Source organism: Spermophilus citellus (assembly GCF_964194105.1).
Source record: "Spermophilus citellus genome assembly, chromosome: 15".
NCBI classification, from domain to species: domain Eukaryota; kingdom Metazoa; phylum Chordata; class Mammalia; order Rodentia; family Sciuridae; genus Spermophilus; species Spermophilus citellus.
This window is the reverse complement of record NC_138195.1, coordinates 74272224-74291130: the sequence shown is the minus strand read 5'-3', so window position 1 is coordinate 74291130 and position 18907 is coordinate 74272224. Positions and strand designations below refer to the sequence as shown.

At 39.5% G+C, this 18907-nt stretch overlaps 1 protein-coding gene across 1 annotated transcript in view; it reads right to left on the bottom strand.

Moving 5' to 3' along the window:
- SORCS3 (sortilin related VPS10 domain containing receptor 3) overlaps positions 1–18907 on the bottom strand; it is a gene marked incomplete at both ends in the record, with an annotated part of 577733 nt that overhangs the window by 33642 nt on the left and 525184 nt on the right. The window contains 3 exons of the mRNA XM_081268651.1: positions 421–607; positions 3146–3317; positions 6023–6136. Coding sequence (XP_081124777.1) covers positions 421–607; positions 3146–3317; positions 6023–6136 — 473 coding nt within the window. The remainder of the gene's footprint in view (positions 1–420; positions 608–3145; positions 3318–6022; positions 6137–18907) is intronic.

Sequence of the window (18907 nt, the reverse complement as noted above, 5' to 3'; positions counted from 1 at the left end):
GAGATCATACCATCATTGTGTTGTTAGTACACAATGAAAACAAGGAGTTCCTTGTATTCACTTCAATGCTTTCAAAACTCGTAATTTCCACCTAAATGACATGTAATGTGAAAACCATCATGGGGTATAAAGTGGTCCCTGCTTATCCATGGTTTGCTTTCTGTTATTTTATGACCCACAGGCAATGGTACTCTGAAACTATTAAAGGGAAAATTCCATAAATAAACAACTCATAAATTTTAAATTGCATGTCATTCTGAGTAGCATTACAAGTCTCTAAATTTCACATGGGTAGAACGCCTCAATCTTCTGGTTTGAATCACTATTAGGCATACCGAACCCAGCCTCAGCTCTGAATTCCAGGAAGAAGGAGTTGTCACTGGGAGGAAAGAGAAAAAGGGGCTGGCTCAGGCCACTTACAAACCACATGCAGGAAGAGGACGGCTGTGTCGGAGCCAAGGCTGTTCTCTGCATAGGCCGTCACCTGGAAGATCCCCGCACTCTTGTACACGTGCTTGATGCCATCTTCAATTGGGCTGAAGTTAGCATAGGACACGGCAATGCCATCCCCAAAGTCAAGCTGGATGTTTGTCCTTTGGAGATCACCCTGCAAGGCAAGAGCCATCGGCCTGGGTCCATTCACATGGTCCTGTCTGACTTCCAATGCTTCCTCCTGTTGATCCTTCAGCATCATCTTATTAAGACCTATAGTCTTTCCCAGGAGGTAGAATCACCTTACTACAACCATCAGACTCCTCTCTGGTAGCCACTGGGCGCTGTGGGTAAGCACTGTGGACCTAGTGTCCCTGTATGTGCTTGGGACAGCCTGAATTGCTGTGATACTGGCCACAGTGGGCAAGGTACTGCCTTTCTGAACTCTGAAGTGGGGAAGCCAAGGCTTTCCTAATCCCTCACACATAGTTTAATTCTTCTTCTGTGTCATAAAAATAATAGCAGTAATAGTAACAGTTAGCATCAAGGTTTGTATCAGTGCCAAGCAATTAATCTCCTCATACACCTGTATTGTAGAAAGTATTATTGTCCCCATTTGTAAATGGGGACAAAATCATCAGACTAATGTCACATAGCCAATAGTGGAAGACTCAAGTTTTAAAAGCAGTTTAACTTTAATGCTAATACTCCCAACCACAATTCTATAGCTATCATTGTTTCTACTTCTGAGCATTTATTGTTGCATTCTAAAAGCTATGTTAATCACTTACCACATCTCCTAGAAAGTCATCTTCAAAATTACAATATAAAGTAAGATGATCATTCCCATCCAGATGAATACTCTATACCATTCAAAATTACATATGTGTTCCCTTGTCCTTGGGCTTCTTGAAAACTACCTAAGCCCCCTGTTCTCTGAAGCCTCTACTGAATATCGTGGCTCAAAGGTATCTCTGCCTCTTGGAAGGCTAAGAGCACTTTGGGTGCTGGCTGTGATGTGATGTTGATGGTTCAAGTGAGTACCTGGTACCCTCTTAAGCCAGCACTTGTCTTCTTAAGGCATGATGCTGAACCCCACCCTTCCTGTCTCACCCTTTGGATAAATGTAGTCAACCTGAGTCCCGAGCAGAGATGCTGGATAAAGAAGAACAGGGTACCTCTGTTCATATTCAAAGATGGATGATGGAATAAAAAGAGAAATACATCATTTTGGAATAATGAGCCAATTTTCTGCCCAGTATTTGTGCACTGGCCACAGGTTCACTTTCCATCTTCCTCCATGGCAACTTGGATGTGAGTGAAATATTGATAGTTGCTCTCTTGACCCCTACACAATGTCAACTACCCTTGAGTTTATAAATATAAATTAAAGTGGAAACGAATCCAAGGTAATTCAAATGGATAAGATCATGGCTCTTCAAGTCCATTCAAGAGAAGGTTTTTATAGCTCTATTCCTGAAAACTCCCTAGTGAAAATGTAATAATGACCTCCTTTGAATCTTAAAGTCCTTTAATTCAAGCAACTGGTGTGGAAGAGGCCGAGGAATCTGTCAACCTAGGATAAGAAACCTTCACCATCAAGTCTAGTGTGGTCCTGACTTTAAAGACTCTAAAATGCTCATACATGTGAAAAAAAACCTCCTGGCTGGCTTTGCTCTCTTTCCAAGCTATCAAGAGCACAGAGCAATTTGCATGTAAATTTAGAGGGCTTTGTCAATCAGGGAACCTTCCTGCTCCACCACCTCAGCAGAGTGCCTGAGAAGGCCCTGCTTTGGGAAGAAGCTAAACAGCCCACACAGAGAACAAGAAGCAGACAGCAGTGCTTCTTCTACCCTAGAATGAATACACACATCTGATTTTACTGCTCGGGTTGCAAAAGACACTAAAAATCTAATGGTGCAGGTAGCTGATGTGAAAGCAACTAATAAAATATTCTTTACAAAGGTAAGTCTAAAGCATTTCAATCATCTTTCCACTCACATACTTCCAAGACTCTCAAAGCATTGTGGGCTTTTCTAATCAGCTAAGCGTGCACTGACCACAGGTTCACTTTCCATCTTCCTCCACGGAAACTTAGATGTGAGTAGTGTTAGTTAATGCTACATCAATCTATGCTTTGTGCTTGGTCATTTATTATAGATCCAGTGGCAGGAAGGATTACCATAGTGATTTGTATAACAATATGTTGTTTATTAACAAAGTTATACTCCAAGGCACATTCTAGTTTGGTTGTTTCTCATAAATTTGTCAGGGTGATAGGATAGCATTCTTTGAAAAAAAAGGCTATTATATGTTTCTTTAGTTTCTGCTTTTTTCCAGATAATATTTCCTCTATTATGCAAAAAGAGACTCCTAAAAGCAATGGATGCATTTGAATTTCCTTTTCCTGGCAATACAGTTTATGACCTTCTGGTGATAAACATTTCCTAAGCAGATCCTAAGGAGGACCCTGAAAACATTTCCAGAGCTGCAGGCCTCAGAGGCAAGTGGGGTCCCACTGCAGACAGGTCTTCATTGTGGAATGAAAGGAAATGGATCTTGAAACACCCCAAGCTTTCTTTCACGCCACTCTCTTCTGCAGAAGTCTCTGATTCACACTCTAGACTGTGGTACAGCAGCCTCTGGAAATGGCAGGTCTTTTTTTTTCTTCCCTTTCCGAGTTTAGACCTCAGAGACCCTGGTGGGCTCCTACCTCTTCCATGAGGATGATGAAGGTTGCATTGTGTCCCTGCTCTGCCACCAGGCGCCCATCAGTCGTCACCACATGGAGGCCCCGAGGGGCTTTTCCGGGACACAACTGGGCCTTGGCGGAGTATTTGTCCCTTACTCCATCAGTGCAGTTATTGGACACAATCCTCCGGTACCTAAGAGGAATTGACAATTGACAGTACTGAGCTTTGTGTCAAGCATGTGAGCAAGTGTGCACTTTAGAAAGAGCTAAAGCAAGAGAGATGCTCCCCACAGCTGCCCCTTAAACCGAGTCTCCAAAAAGACAGCCATTTATGAAGATAAACAAACGTGGAGGAACTGCTATCCTTCCATCTCCGGGAGAGTAGCTCCTTAAACATTACTATTGATCCTACCTGGTGAGCCGCGGATCGGATCAGTGTCTGAACCAGCCAAGAAAAATCAATGTCTGACTCACATATAGCCGTAGAGGAGGCAGACCATTGGGCAAGGGAAGCAGGAAAAGTCAGTGCATCTGTCTGTCAGGGAAAAGCCAGCTGTATTTACCCAAGGCCACCTCCAGCTTTCCCCATACCAAAGAGCAGCTAGAACATCAGACTTCAAACTCTCATTAATCAGGAGGCCTCTTCCTGCCTTCCTTTCATGTCCCAGATGTCATTTCTTCCCCTAATACCTACGACTCTTACTCTGGAGCCAACTGAGCTATTTTATAGCATATTTTCTCTCTTTGCTAATATTTCATTTCCTACTCAACACAAATGTCAGATTAGAAGCACAGGTTTAAGACTCCCATTCAATCCTGGTAAACTTACCTCAAGGAAGAGAAAACTTCCCTACAAAAAGAATCAGTGTTCTGATAAAACCACATAACATAAATGTACCACCACCTCCATCACCAACCACCACCACCACCGTTATCATCACCACCACATCTTAGCTTCTTTCACCCTCTCTGTCAGGAATAATTAACCACTCCATCCATGTTGCCATCTTCTGGGAGTCTCAAATACAGGGGAATACAAATTCTTCTGGAGTGATATTGGTCCTCCATTAGACTTGACTTTCCCCATAGGTTCTCCACTACTGCACCACCTACTGTATAGCCCATCCAGAGATCTCAAGGAGACGCTAAGCAAATGTTTTCCATAGTTGTTTTCTCAGATGAGAAGACAATGCATACTCTTGCAAACGTGCATCATTATTGTTCGCTGTCAATTGAGCTCACGCCGGAAGTTCTGCTTCCCAGTATGGCAGTCACTTTCTTTAGGTGACTACTGTGCACTTGAAGTGTGGTTAATGTGGCATATTGCAATGAGAATTTTTATATATCAGGTTAAATGATACATATTATCAAAATTAATTTTACTTTTTAAAAAACTTTAATGTGTGACTATTAGAAAATTTTTAACTACATAGGTGGTTCACCACTATTGTTCTTTTGGTCATTACTGATCAAGATAATCAAATATTCTAATAAGATTGGACTTTCTGATCTTTAGTCACAAGATGTTTAATTTTTACTGTTGATACATATTTCAGTAGTACAAGTCTTAACTCAAACTTGCTATCATCTATCCTCCCTCTTTAACCTCAACTAGCCATCAGCTCAAGCTGGTTGGTGATTTCAGCCAACACTAAAGAAACTCGAAGAGTGAATCCCTGAGGGGAGGGTGCAAATTCCTTTTCATTTGTGTGATTTATTTGGTTATTTGTTGTTTTGTTCACCAGAATTACTTAAATTGGACCTACTTATACCCAACACATGTATATTAAGACATACAAGATGTCCTAATGCGATTATTTTCTAGTGATGTGTAAAGAATGGTGTGGTTGTCAGTTGGATGGTCCACCTGATTCTTTGTAACTATATAGACCTTAAACTTCCTAGAGTTTTGTTCTCTGACACCACATCTCCTTAAATGCAAGCTGTTGGTTTTGCAGTTTCAGTGGCTTAAATCCCTAATCCAGGCTCTTATAATAGCCTAACATCAAAGACTCTAAAATCCCAGACTGGAATCCAGAAATAGCCCTCTCAAATCTTTAGAAGAGGTGATAATTGAGAGGATAACTTAGACTTTTGACACTCATAGAGTCTTCTGGAGACCAACATCATTCACATCAGGCAGGATACACTTAAAAATGAAGGGTCTCTACCTTACCCCAGATCTCTCAAATCAAGTTGCATTTAATCAAGATTATCAGATGCTATGTAGCCACTTCTCACATTGGAATGTGAGAAGTGCTATTAGTGCATCCATACACTTGACAAAATCTCTTCTGCATCATAGAGGCAGCAAAAAAAGGCCAGACAACAAATCTCCAAGGAAATTGTTTTCAAGCATCTGAGAGATAACTAATAAGTGAGCAAAGAGAGAAACACACATCTAATTGGAGAATTACCAAGAGTGGAACATGATCTTCTTATCCCAGGAGCTCCTAGGATGAGACTTAGGAATTCTCATTTGAAGTTTTCAGCATTGATGTATGAGAATATCCATTTCCCCTCTCCCCAGAGAGCACTGTAATAGCTGCACATCGCCTGTATCAATTTACTTTATTGGAGGCCCAAGGTACAAGGCAGCATCCCTTTACAGAAGAGATATTTTGACCAAATAACAAGGAGGGTCTGCCAGAGGGAAATGGTAGCCAGTACTAAAATGTGGGTGATCAGAAATCTCTTCTGAGGCTTCCAAAAAGAAGCACTCTTATCTAAATCACTCTTTTGTTTCCCTTAACTACTTGGCTAAAAACAACAACAACCAAAAAAACCCCCCAAAAAACCTCTATATTCTCTCTTCTCCAACAGCCAGGCATTCCCTTTGATGCCACCATCAAAGTAAGGGGAAAACAATGAAGTCCAGTCTTCAGGTGTTTGACTTACCCAGTGCTGTTCAGGTAGCTCTGGCCAAGACTGCAGTCCTTTGATGGGGATGCTGGATTGTACCAGAAAGCTGGGACACACTGGCTCTCCCCATGTCTCTCATAGCCATAGTCGCTATGGGGAGAATGAATATTACAGAATGATGCACATGTATAAATGCGACATCACCACAGACCCATAAAAACATACACATGTCCTAATGCTATCTAAAAAGTCACAACACGTGGTTTTAAGCATTTCCAGTGAAGGCAGATATTCATACTTTCAAATGGAGTTTTAGATTTAGAAATAGTTCTGAGTCATTCGGATTTGGTCAAGAGGGAGAAAAATGTGGATAATCCAATGGAAATTCTAGGTTAGAAAGGTATGGATTTAAATGATGTGACAGGTACACTGGTTTGGAGGTGGGTGGAGGATGATATATATATATTTGGATCCAGAGATTGAATCCAGGGACACTTAACCACTGAGCCACATGCTTATTCCCCCACCTTTTTTTTCTTTTAAATTTTGAGACAGGGTCTCACTAAGTTGCTTAGGGCCTTGCTAAGATGCTGAGGCTATTTAAATTTAAAAGTATATTTGGGTCACAGTAGAATGAATCAGATAGGTAGATGACAACCAAGATGACATTAAAGATCAAGTTTTATGCTGTGATTTAATATATGCTGTTCCAAAATAAGTTTCATTGATTTTCATTTTTTCCTGAAAATTCAGTCTTTCTCAAATACTACATGTGCATTCATATATATGCATATAGCCATTTAAATTTTCCTGATTCAATATTTCAAGGCTTTCATATTTCCCTAAAAATGTAAGTGTAGTTCTTTCCATGTTACTAAAAAATTTCAGTAAGAATAGAGTGAAGAAAGTCAGGTATGATTTCCTTCCTTTCTCCCATGTGCAAAATGAGGAAGTAAAAGACCATTGCAGGAGGTTCGGAAGGCCAAAGGCTATCTCCCTGCTTCTTGGTGTTTCATAAGGTTCCCAGGTGTGTAAATGTCAAAGTAAAAGGAGAGCAATGAAGTAGGTAAACGTGATCATTGCTCTCCTAACGAGCCAGAGGTCACTGAGGATGGCTCCTCTTGGCAGCAGAATTTATGCTTCCAAGTGCAGCATCCAAGGGTGTCCTGAAGCCCACAGACTGGGCAGCACAATCTGGGCATTTGAATATTGATCCACAGAGTGTTAAGAAAACATAGAAGAGCAAGGAAAGACACTGTTTCTGCACTGCCCCTGCTTTCTTCTGCTGCTCTTATATTATTTGAGCCAAATTTGTTAAATTTTAATGAAAACACAGGCAAATTATCTGTGTGTATCTACGGAGAGGAGAGAGGAACACCAACGTAATTCCACACTTACTTATCACCCAATGTATGCCCTGACCTTTAGAATAAATGTAACAAGCCCTGTCCTCAATTGATTTTCAGTCCTCTGGGGAGAGAGACACAACATACCCCAAACCCAGTGAAAGAGTGAATTTACAATAAGAAGCCAAGCACGAACTCATACAGTTCAGAAGTGATGACTGACCAATGAGATCCCGTACACTATCTGTCCACTTCATCCCATGTTCTTACCCATCTTCTTCCCCCAAACCCATAACTGGACACTTCTGGCCCTCTTTCTCTTTGTGTTTATGCTTTTGCTTGAAGCACTCTACCCTTTGCCTGTGTTTCGTGGTTTCCTACTTCTTCTTTAATATCTAGGCTGCATGAGTCTGTCTCTACTTCCCTAGGCAAAAATCTTTGGAAACCGAAATGGAAACTACAAAAGAGCAAAGATCTTTGTCATTGTTTTCCACCAATTTGAGAGTCAACAACCAGCAGTACCTAGAAACTTCAGGTATTGAATAAATGCACATTATGTGAATGAATATGCCAACCACCTTATAAATTACACGATTGAGTTGCATCTATTTCTTCAGGAAGATTGTGAGTCTACATGGATATGCTGGTATTAACCACAGGGAGTACCCCGAGTGCTCAGGAGGTAACTGTGAAATGAGTAGAAGATCTCTGCATGGAAAGGTAGAACTCAACATCAGCTTTGACTGAAACTGGAAGGAAGGAGAAAGGAACATCTCTGACAAGTAAATCCTTTGCTAAGCATCCTGACCGACTATTATACATAACCCAACACAGAATTTATTAATTGCTTCACTTCATTCTATTGCTACTATCTATAATATCACTATCTATGATATATACTGCTAGGAAACTCTATAGTATCATATTTGATGTGATTTTTTATTTGGGCAGTAGGGGCTGGACCCAGGTTGCTATACCACTGAGCTATCTGCCCCCAGTTCTTTTTATTTTATTTGATACAGGGTCTCACTAAGTTACTTAGGGTCTTGCTGAGTTGCTCAGACTGGCTCAAACTTGCAATCCTTCTGCATCAGCCTCCTGAATGGCTGGAATTATAGGCCTGAAACACTGTGCCTGGTTTGTCAATGTCCTTAAAGTCATTTGCATCTATTTGTAAGTATGGTAGTAATTATCTACAATAGAGATCCACCACCTCTATCTTCCTATTCTACATTCACTGATGTCATGTTGGTAGCTTTCAACCTGCCGTGGTGGCAATATATACAACAATCAGTATTTGTTAGTTCCCAGAGAGCTGGAAGTTAAATATTTAACAGCACACCACCGAATATCTGATTCTAAGCATTATTTATCTGTGACTACACTGGGTTGTAGTATGGCTGTACTACTTCTAGAAAATTCTGCAACTGCTTTTTAAGGTGAAGCTATTGGCATGTTCAGCTAACCCTGGGAAATATTGGTAATCTGTAAAGGAAGGATGCTCTCTTAAGCAGCTCTGGGAAGGAGAGAAATGTTTTAATATTCTTTGCTAAATGTAACCATCTCTGGCAGTTCTGTTCAGCTCTGATACCTGTTAGTGATGCAGTAATTAAAAAAAGGTGCATCAGGCTTGCTGCTTTGCCCCAAAGAGCAAGAGCACCTCATTAATATTTAACAACTTTAGCAGAAACTGGCTGCCCCAAGGTGTGGACTTCTTCATTAATTTCTGCTAAATGTATATTAAAATCTCCCATACTGTCCAACCTCCCTCCCTGCGCAGGAGTCTGCAGGATTCAGACAAACAAGCAGCTCCAGCAGCTGCTCCAGCTTCCTGGGGAAAGGTGTTCTGTTAAATTGTGAGGTTTGGACAGAATGCACCAGAAAGTTGGATTTGCCTCAGGGAAGTGTGCTGCCGCAGATTCTGCAAACACACAAGCAGTTTCCTTCAAGAAATAAGTCACGTATGTGTCCTTCTTGATTATAAAAGGGTTCGAACATCTCTGAGTTTAGGAAAAAAATTTCTTCATTTCCAGAAACCTATATATCTTCCAAACCCCATCCAAGGAAAAGCCTTCTATTCTGAAAGAGGACCAGCTGGGATGGTTCAGAAATCCAAAAGCCTCTGCCTATCAGAACAGGAAGGGATGCCCAGGTAGGCCCCATCCCCTCAGCTGGTGGATTGGAAAGGAAAACTTAAAAGAACCAAAAAATGCCAAAGATTGTATATAACTGGGTATGGCAGATAGAGCTGATAATCAAGACTCTTGATCCCTGTTTAACATTAGAATGATCCTAGGTGACACCCCTTTAATCATCAGGCAGCGTCCCTGGTCCCCAAGAATGATGTTGTGAAACTCTTGGAACCAGTCAAATAGGCATGGTCTCTTCTACACAAGTTCCAAGCATCGTCCAAGCCCCAGACCATGTGAAGCGCTGTCATTTCCTCCTGGACCCCTCCCCTCCGTCCTCTGTACCCTCATCTAGCAGTTGAGATTCAAGGGCTAATGTCCTACCAGTATATCTATCCCATTTTAGTTATTAGTGTAATAATGAGGATTTGGGATCTGGCAATTCTTACCAGGCACAAAGCAAGCACCCACAAAACAGACACAGAAAACCACCACCATCAAAACAAAGTATTAATTAATGTTGCTATCATTTAGCTGAAGCAGATGCTTAAGTATGGCCATAGAGAAATATAGACAATTATATCCAAGCCAAAGCAGAAATTATTTGCAAGAATCAACAAATCATTCCTCAAACTCTCTCCTGATCAAATCCCACTCTATCCAACAACCTTATCCCTCTGCTCACCAACAACCTTATCCTCTCTCTGCTCTGTCAGTTCCTTATTCCCTTCTTTGAAAGTCTGGTTATTTTTATTTAGCTAGCTCTTCAACAGCAAGTGCTTACGGCTCCACCTCTGCCTCTTGCAGAGAGCTTTCCTGGCTTATGTCAGCCTTCCATGGTCTCTTCCAACATCCCTAGCAAGTGTAGTCAGAACCAGTGCTATCTTTTCTCCAAAGTACGTTTTTGGCACCTTTGTCAAATATAAGATGACTGTAATTATGTGGGTTAGTCTCTGTGTCTTCTGTTCTGTGTCATTGGTCTACCAGTCTATTTTGCTGCCAATACCATGCTGTTTTTGTAACTATTGCTCTGTAGTATAGTTTAAGGTTGTATACTGATGCCACCTGCTTCACTCTTCTTGCTAAGGATTGCTTTGGTTATTCTGGGTCTCTTATTTTTTCAGATGAATTTCATGATTGCTTTTTCTATTTCTATGAGGAATTCCACTGGGATTTTGATTGGAATTGCATTAAATCTGTATAGTGCTTTTGGTAGTATGGTCATTTTGACAATATTAATTCTGCCTTTCCAAGAACAAGGGAGATCTTTCCATCTTCTAAGGTCTTCTTTGACTTCTTTCTTTAGCATTCTGTAGTTTTCATTGCAGAGGTCTTTCAACTCTTTCATTAAGTTGATTCTCAAGTACATTTTTATGCTATTTTAAATGGGGTAATTTTCCTCATTTCCCTTTCGGAGGATTTGTCACTGATATACAGAAATGCCTTTGCTTTATAGGTGTTGATTTTGTAACCTACTACTTTGCTGAATTCATTTACTAGTGCTAGAAGTTTTCTGGTGGAATTTTTGGGGTCTTCTAGGTATAGAATCTACATCAGCAAATAGTGCTAATTTGAGTTCTTCTTTTCTTATCTGTGTCCCTTTAATTTCTTTCATCTGTCTAATTGCTCTGGCCCCTGTTTTAGGAACTATGTTAAATAGAAGTGGTGAAAGAGGGCATCCCCATCTTGTTCCAGTTTTTAGAGGGAATGCTTTCAATTTGTTTCTCCATTTAGAATGATTTGGCCTGGGGCTTAGCATAGATAGCTTTTACCATGATGAGATATGTTCCTGTTATCCTCAAAGTGGATCAAGGACCTAGGAATTCAACCAGAGACACCGTGTCTATTAAAAGAAAAAGAAGGCCCAAATCTCCATCATGTCAGATTAAGCTTCAACTTCCTTAATAAGACTCCTATAGTGCAAGAATATCAAGAATAAATAAATGGGATGGATTCAAACTAAAAAAGCTTCTTCTCAGCACAAGAAACAATCAGTGAGGTAAATAGAGAGCATACTAATTGGTAACAAATTCTTACCACATACATGTCAGATACAGCACTAATCTCTAGAATATATAAAGAACTCAAAAATCTTAACACCAAAAAATAAATAAATAAAAATAACCCAAACAATAAATGGGTCAAGGAACTGAACAGACACTTCTCAGAAGAGGATATACAATTAATCAACAAATATATGAAAAAATATTGCTATCTCTATCAATTAGAGAAATGCAAATCAAAACTACTCTAAGATTTTATCTCACTCCAGTCAGAATGGGAGCTATTAAGAATACAAACGATAATAAGTGTGGGTGAGGATGTGGGGAAAAAGGCACACTCATACATTGCTGGTGGGACTGCAAAGTGGTGCAGCCAATATGAAAAGCAACATAGAGATTCCTTGGAAATATGGGAATGGAACCATCATTTGACCCAGCTTTCCCTCTCCTTGGTCTATATCCAAAGGACTTAAAAACAGCGTACTACAGGGATACAGCCATATCAATATAGATGAGAAAAACTGTGCTTTACACCAGCACAATTCACAATAACTAAATGGTGTAACCAATCTAGATGCCCTTCAGTAGATGAATGGAAAAGAAAATGTGGTGTGTGTGTATATATACACACACACACACACACACACACACACACACACACACAATGGAATATTACTCAGCATTAAAAGAATAAAATCATGGCATTTGCAGGTAAATGGATGGAGCTGGAGAATAAAATACTATGTGAAATTATCCAGTCTCCCCAAAACAAATGTTGAATGATTTCTCTGATTTAAGGATGCTGATCCATAATATGCTGTGAGGGGTGGGAGGGATGGGAGGATTAAATGAACTCTAGCTAGGGCAAAGGGGAAAAGGGGAGGGAGGGGAAGGGAATGTTCACAGGGGTAGGAAAGATGGTGAAATGTGATGGTCATCATTACCCTAAGTACATGTATGAAGACACGAAGAACTCTACTTTGTGTACAACCAAAGATTTGAAAAATTGTGCTCTATATGTGTAATATGAATTGTAATGCATCCTGTTGTCATATGTAACAAATTAAAATTAAAAATAAAAATAAATAAAAAAGAACCATTGCTGTACAATAGAACTTGCTACAAAAATGGAAATGTTTTATAGCTATGCTGTTCAATATGGTATCCACTAACCAATACAACAAAGGAATTTATTTTTAAATTTTATTTCATTTTAATGTGAATCATCACGTGACTAGTGGCTACTATAATGGGCACTGTCGTTCTGGCCCATAAAATTTAGCTCTCAATGATATGCTTTATTATTCTCTGTTATGCCTTCTTTTAGTATAATAACTCTTGTTTATGCATTGTTTATTGTCTTATTTATACTTTGGCTTGTCCACTATAGAAAAATCATTCTTGCTTGTGCTTCATATGTGTAATACTGAAGGTTGAATAATTTTAGACCCACCTGAATTTATGTGGCCCACCAAAGTCTCTTCCCCTCTGTCTTCAACATCAACACTGGGCAACTTTGCTCCGAGGATTTGGCCCCACACTAGATATGAAAAGTAGCCACCTCAACATACTAAGACTCAGGATCTGAACTCATATTATTATCTTGAGTGAATTAACCTCTCTGTTTGTTCATGTCCATTATAAAATGCCCGTAATAGCAAACTCTCCTTCCAGGAGTTGGTTGAGAATGATTAAGAAAGAAAATGGATGCATAAGACTTGGGACAACACCTGGTACATAGTAGGTGTTCAGCAAAAGTTCTTGTCAAGTAAGCAGATGGGTGAATAGGAAAGAAGAGGACTACATACCATAACCACGGGTCTAATCTGGTTTCTCACTGAACAAATACATTTGGGTCTCCCAGAGGGCTGCTTCCAAGGGAGCCCTTATTTCAGAGCAAACCTATTATGCTCCCCTTTCTAACTACTTGCTAGTCTCTAACACCCCAAATTCTCAGTGAGAATTTGGTCCTGGCTCATCGCCAGCATCATGATGGAGGTTTCTGCAGAGCCACTGTCTAGAGTAAGTTCAAGGCTGGGGGAGTTACGAGGCTCTTATTTTGAAACATCCATATTGGTGCCATGTTCACGCTTATTATTGACACCTGCTTGGCTGCAAGTTGTGAAAGTCAATGATGCCCTACAAATAAAGCTCCTGTCTTCAAGAAGAGGGGGACACAGGTAGAAACTACCTTCCCTTTGTGAATCCAGATTGTATTCCTCAACTCTTCCACCACAGTGAAGATAATCAACCTGCTCTCCCCAGACTCCAACCCGACTAAACTAGGTTACATACTCTTCCTGCTGTCTCTGAGACTTACACTGTGCCTGGACCAATCAAATGACGATGTCCTGATTTGGTTTAGGGAAACAACTAAATGGAAAGTGCATAATTGCTTCTGCTAACCAAGCTGGGCACTTCACATTCCTTGGCTAATCATACTTCCTGGTAGGGGGGACCATTGAGAAGGAGACAAAGCTATGAAACGGTTGCCTTGCACTGATCTATAGCATCACCTTAAACACAAAGAGACAAACTATATTTGTTGAAGACTAAGTTTCAAAACCTGAGCTATGCTAATTGAAACTGACTTAAAGACACAGAAGATAATTTCAAATATTTAGATCCAGTGTTTCCCAAAACCACTGTAAATAACCCAGAATTTCAGAAATCAAAAAACTACTTCTGGAAAGCATACTTTTTAGTCATATTAAATATTGTTACTATTCTCTGATTACGAAGGATGTTGAACATTTTTTCAACATTTGTTGGCCATTTTTTTTGCGAAGTGTCTATTTAAATTATTGCTGTTTGCTGATGACATTATCTGATATATAGAAGACTCCCAAAACTTCACCAGAATACTTCTAGAGCTAATAAACAAATTTAGCAAAGGAGCAGGATACAAGATCAACATCCATAAATCAATCACTTTGCTATATTCCAATAATGAATGTGCTAAGAAAGAAATCAGGTAGACTGTCCCATTCATAATAACTTCAAGAAAGAAAAAAAAATACCTAAGAATAAATGTAATCAAAAAGGTGAAAACCTTCATATTGAAAACTATAAAACACTGAAGAAAGAAATCAAATATTTTAGAAGATGAGAAGACATCCCATGTTCTTGGATAGGCAGAATTAATACATCAAAATAGTCACGTACCAAAAGCGTTTCACAGATTCAATGCAATCACCATCAAAATACCAATGACATTCTTTACAGAACTAGGGAAAAAAAAAGTACTAAAATTGTTTGAAAGAGTAAGAGGCCCAGAATTGTTATATGTATATATATGTATATGTATATTTACTTGTCTGTGGTCAATCATACTTCAAATTAAAAAGGTAGAAGAATGATGTCAATCTCAAGCAATTTAAACAAGCATCCAAGACCTGATGCTCTTAATGATCATAATCATCAATTATACCTCAAATTAAAAAAAACTGTAGTGAGATGAAATCTCAATGTAGTTTTTATTTGCATTTTTGTCTCATTCCAGTCAGAATGGCAATCATCAAGAACACAAATAATAAAAAATGCTGATGAGGATGTGTGTCAAAAGGCACTCCCATGCATCATTGGTAGTACTGAAAATTAGTACAACCAATTTGGAAAGCAGTATGGAGATTCCTAAAAAGACTAGGAATGGAATCACTATATTACCCAGCTTTCCTACTCCTTGGTATTTATTCTAAAGAACTAAAATCAATGTGATACAAGCACATCAATATTTATAGCAGTGCCATTTACAATAGCCAAGTTATGGAACCAGCCCTCATGCCCATCAATGGATGAATGAATAAAGAAGATGTGTATACAAACAAACACACATACACACACAAACATACACAAACACACACAAACACAAATGGAGTTTTACTCAGTCATAAAGAAGAATGAAATTATGGCATTTGTTGCTAAAAGGATACAACTAGAGAACATCATGCTAAGTGAAGTAAGCCAGACTCAGAAAGTCAAGGGTTGACTGTTTTCTCATATGCTGAAGCTAGAACAAAATAAGGGAATAGAAAATGTGGAATCCCATGAAAATTCAAGGTAGATCAGTGGATCACAGCAAGGTGATTGAGGGGGAGAGACCAGGGAAAGAAAAAGGAGGTAGAATGAAATTGACCAAATTATTCTATGTACATGTATGATATCGATATACCAGAGTGAACTTCACATTTATGTATATCTACAAAGCACTAATTAAAAGAAAAAACTCTAAATAAATTGAAGAAAAACCAGTAGAGGAAGGGGCATAGGGGTAGGGAAGTTGGAAGAGAAAGGGGAAATTGGGGGGACTGAAGAGAAACAAATTATATTCCATGCTTTTATGATTGTGTCAGAATGAACCCCATAACTATAACACAATAATAAATACATAAAAATGAAATAAACAAAAAAGAAAAAGAAATACGTGATAGAGGCTTCTTGGAGACCATATACCTCTTAAAATTCTATCACTAAAGATCAAAACTACTGTATTTGAAATTGTTTTACAATTAATGAAACATTCCATAAGAACTTTCATCAACAGTGGTAAACCTAGGTTGCTTGGAGATGAATTTTAATTTTAGAGTAGCTGAACATGGAGACCCTGTTTCTTCTGAAACCTAAAGTAGATATGAAAGAATAAGACTTGTTTGATTTCTTGAGAAATGGATGAAATAGAGGCAAGAAGAAGAGATTTAGCTAGTCCTGCATTTGAAGCCCAGCTATGTAAGCTTGGTCAAGTAACTTATGGTCAAGATGCTTAATCTCTCCTCATTAAAAGCCAGCAGTGAAGGTCCTGATGATACAGGGCCTTGGATCCAGGTGGAATTTCTATGCAAAGGTGAGAACCACAGGATGCCTTGCAAGTGCTGCCCTCCCCACCCACCCGACTTCATTTAGAGATGGATTATGACAGTAATCTCTAAATAATGACTTAGAAACAATGCCACCAGCATTAAAATAAATAGGTAATACCCCAAAGTAATACTCCAAACACTGTGTTTAAGTGGATGTATAAGCTCTAGCTCAGTTGCTAAGGATATAACAGGGACCACTTAACCCTGGGGTCCAAGATTCACAACAGCAGCAGCACCACCAATAACAACTATGTGTTGTATGGACATCACTTGGATGAATACCTTATCTATATTCATGATGCATATTCATCCATCCATCCATTCATTCATTCAGTTCTCCCTAGGACCCAATGGGCTACATATAATGTATTTTTATTTTGTGCCCTAGGAAACAAAGATGCAGAGATTAAGAAAAAAATCCCAAGATCAGCACTGGGATTTTTATCCACACCAATAAATGTTAATAGAATTACTAATGGAAGTATATGCTAGAGTTCTTGTTCCTTCTCACTTCTGTGGCTTCCCAACAATGCGTGAGCATCTATTGTGTCTGGAGAGATACAGGATATAAATATGGAATACATCTCTATAGGCTGAGGCAGAGACAGGGTGCTTCAATGGAACTAGTTTGCAGAAAGACAAAAGTTGCCCGAAATATTCGGTTGCTGAATATTCAAGTTGACATCAATCTGTCACAAGCCATAATTCTGAGTGAACTACAGTACACACTGCTTTGACTGTTTTAATTGATTGTGGTTAATATTTAAAATTATTTATTCTAACTGTGAAAATAGTCTTTCTTCCCAAAGGATCAAAATTGCCACAGAAGGGACCCAGCTACTGAAGTTTAAATTCTGTTTAGTACCTTCCATTTGGTAAATCTCACTAAAGTCAAGCTTTCTAAAGAACAAAAGCAGGTAGGGAGAAGTCAGTCACCCACTTGGCTTGCAGTTGTCGGTAATTTTCCTAGTAGAAAGTGGGAAACAGAGCAAGCTTCTTGTGCAAATCTGTGAGGACAGAAGGAGGAAGGCTATTGGTCAGGGGCAGCTGTTCTGTACCCATGGATTGACAGTTAAATCCCTTGTTCTCTATATCATCTATTTCTCTGGACTGACCTTTGTTATTCAGCTCAGAAAAGCCCCAATGCAACTGTATCATTGTTCAGTCCCTTCCATGTTCATAGGCTCACGCTTGAGCCCTTAGCTTTGTTTTTTAACCTGAGGTGAGCTATAATCAAATAAAACACTAGCTTTTGACTTGGACACAGAGGAAGAATTCATCCAACTGGGATCAGAGGGATATCCACACATTCCCAGCACTGGAGAGGTTTTTGACCCTTCTGAAAAGAACATTCAGAAACATGTTACAACTCTTCACTGACTGTTTACTGTGTGCTAGACACTGAATTCCACAACGAGGAAAGTCAAAAGTTCCTGCATTCAGAGCACTTGCATTCTGCTGGGGAAAGATGGGTGATAATAAAACATTCAAAAACATGATCATTTCAAATGGTGTTTAATAATAAGGAGACATCGAAATACGGCAATGTGTTAGAGAGTGCTAGGGCACAGGTGAGATTAGGTGGTCTCAGAAGACATTTCTGAGAAGCTGATAATTTTGCTGAGATATGACATATTCAAAGGTGCCAGCCATCATGAGATTTGGGAAAAATTCTTATACTTCTTGTTCCTTCTTCTATGAATGAGTCTGGATTAATTAAGTTCAAGGAAATGGTATGACTGCAATGCAGGGAAAGAAGGAAGAATAGTAAGAAATTTCAACCCAGGTAAGCCAAAGCCAAATGACCTACAACAGAGCAGGCCAGAAGAAGTCTGGATGATAATTTAAGGAGGGAGGGAAGCCATTGGAGCAATTAGTCATAGGAGTTATGAGATCTGACTTGGATTTATTCAAGTATAATCTGAGGAATGGATTTTAGGGTGGCAATGCTGGAGGGAGAAAGAAAGTAACTCTTGGAAGCATCCATATTTTTGGAGATGGTGGAAGAGCTTTGGGACATAGTGCATTGTGGACATAGAACTTCAAGGACTCAGTTTCCTGGGTCTGAGGATGAGGGGAAGGAGATTTTTACTTCAGCTTCTGAGTGGATAGCTGTGTGCTCTATCAAGACTGGAAACACTGGACAGGAACTTCTTCTACTAAGAGGATTTAAGAACAGTTTTCCTTGGGCCACATCAAGTTTGACTTCCCTCACTTTTTGGGGGGATGGGGTATTACCAGGAATGTAACTCACTCGGCCACTGAGCCACATCCCCAGCTCCATTTTGTATTTTATTAGAGACAGGGTCTCACTGAGTTGCTTAGCACCTCGCTTTTGCTGAGGCTGGCTTTGAACTCACAATCCTCCTGCCTCAATCTCCTGAACCACTGGGATTACAGGCGTGTGCCACCGCTCTCAGCTTGACTTCCCTCTTAAAAACTAAAGAGATGTGTGCTGAGGAGATATCTAGAGACATATCTGTCCAAAAGGAGAGGGAGGTCAGGTCTGGAGGTAAGTGTTTAAATATTTGGGAGTCATGGGCTGTAGGTGAGGATGCAATCTAAACAGGTGAGATTAAAAGTTATT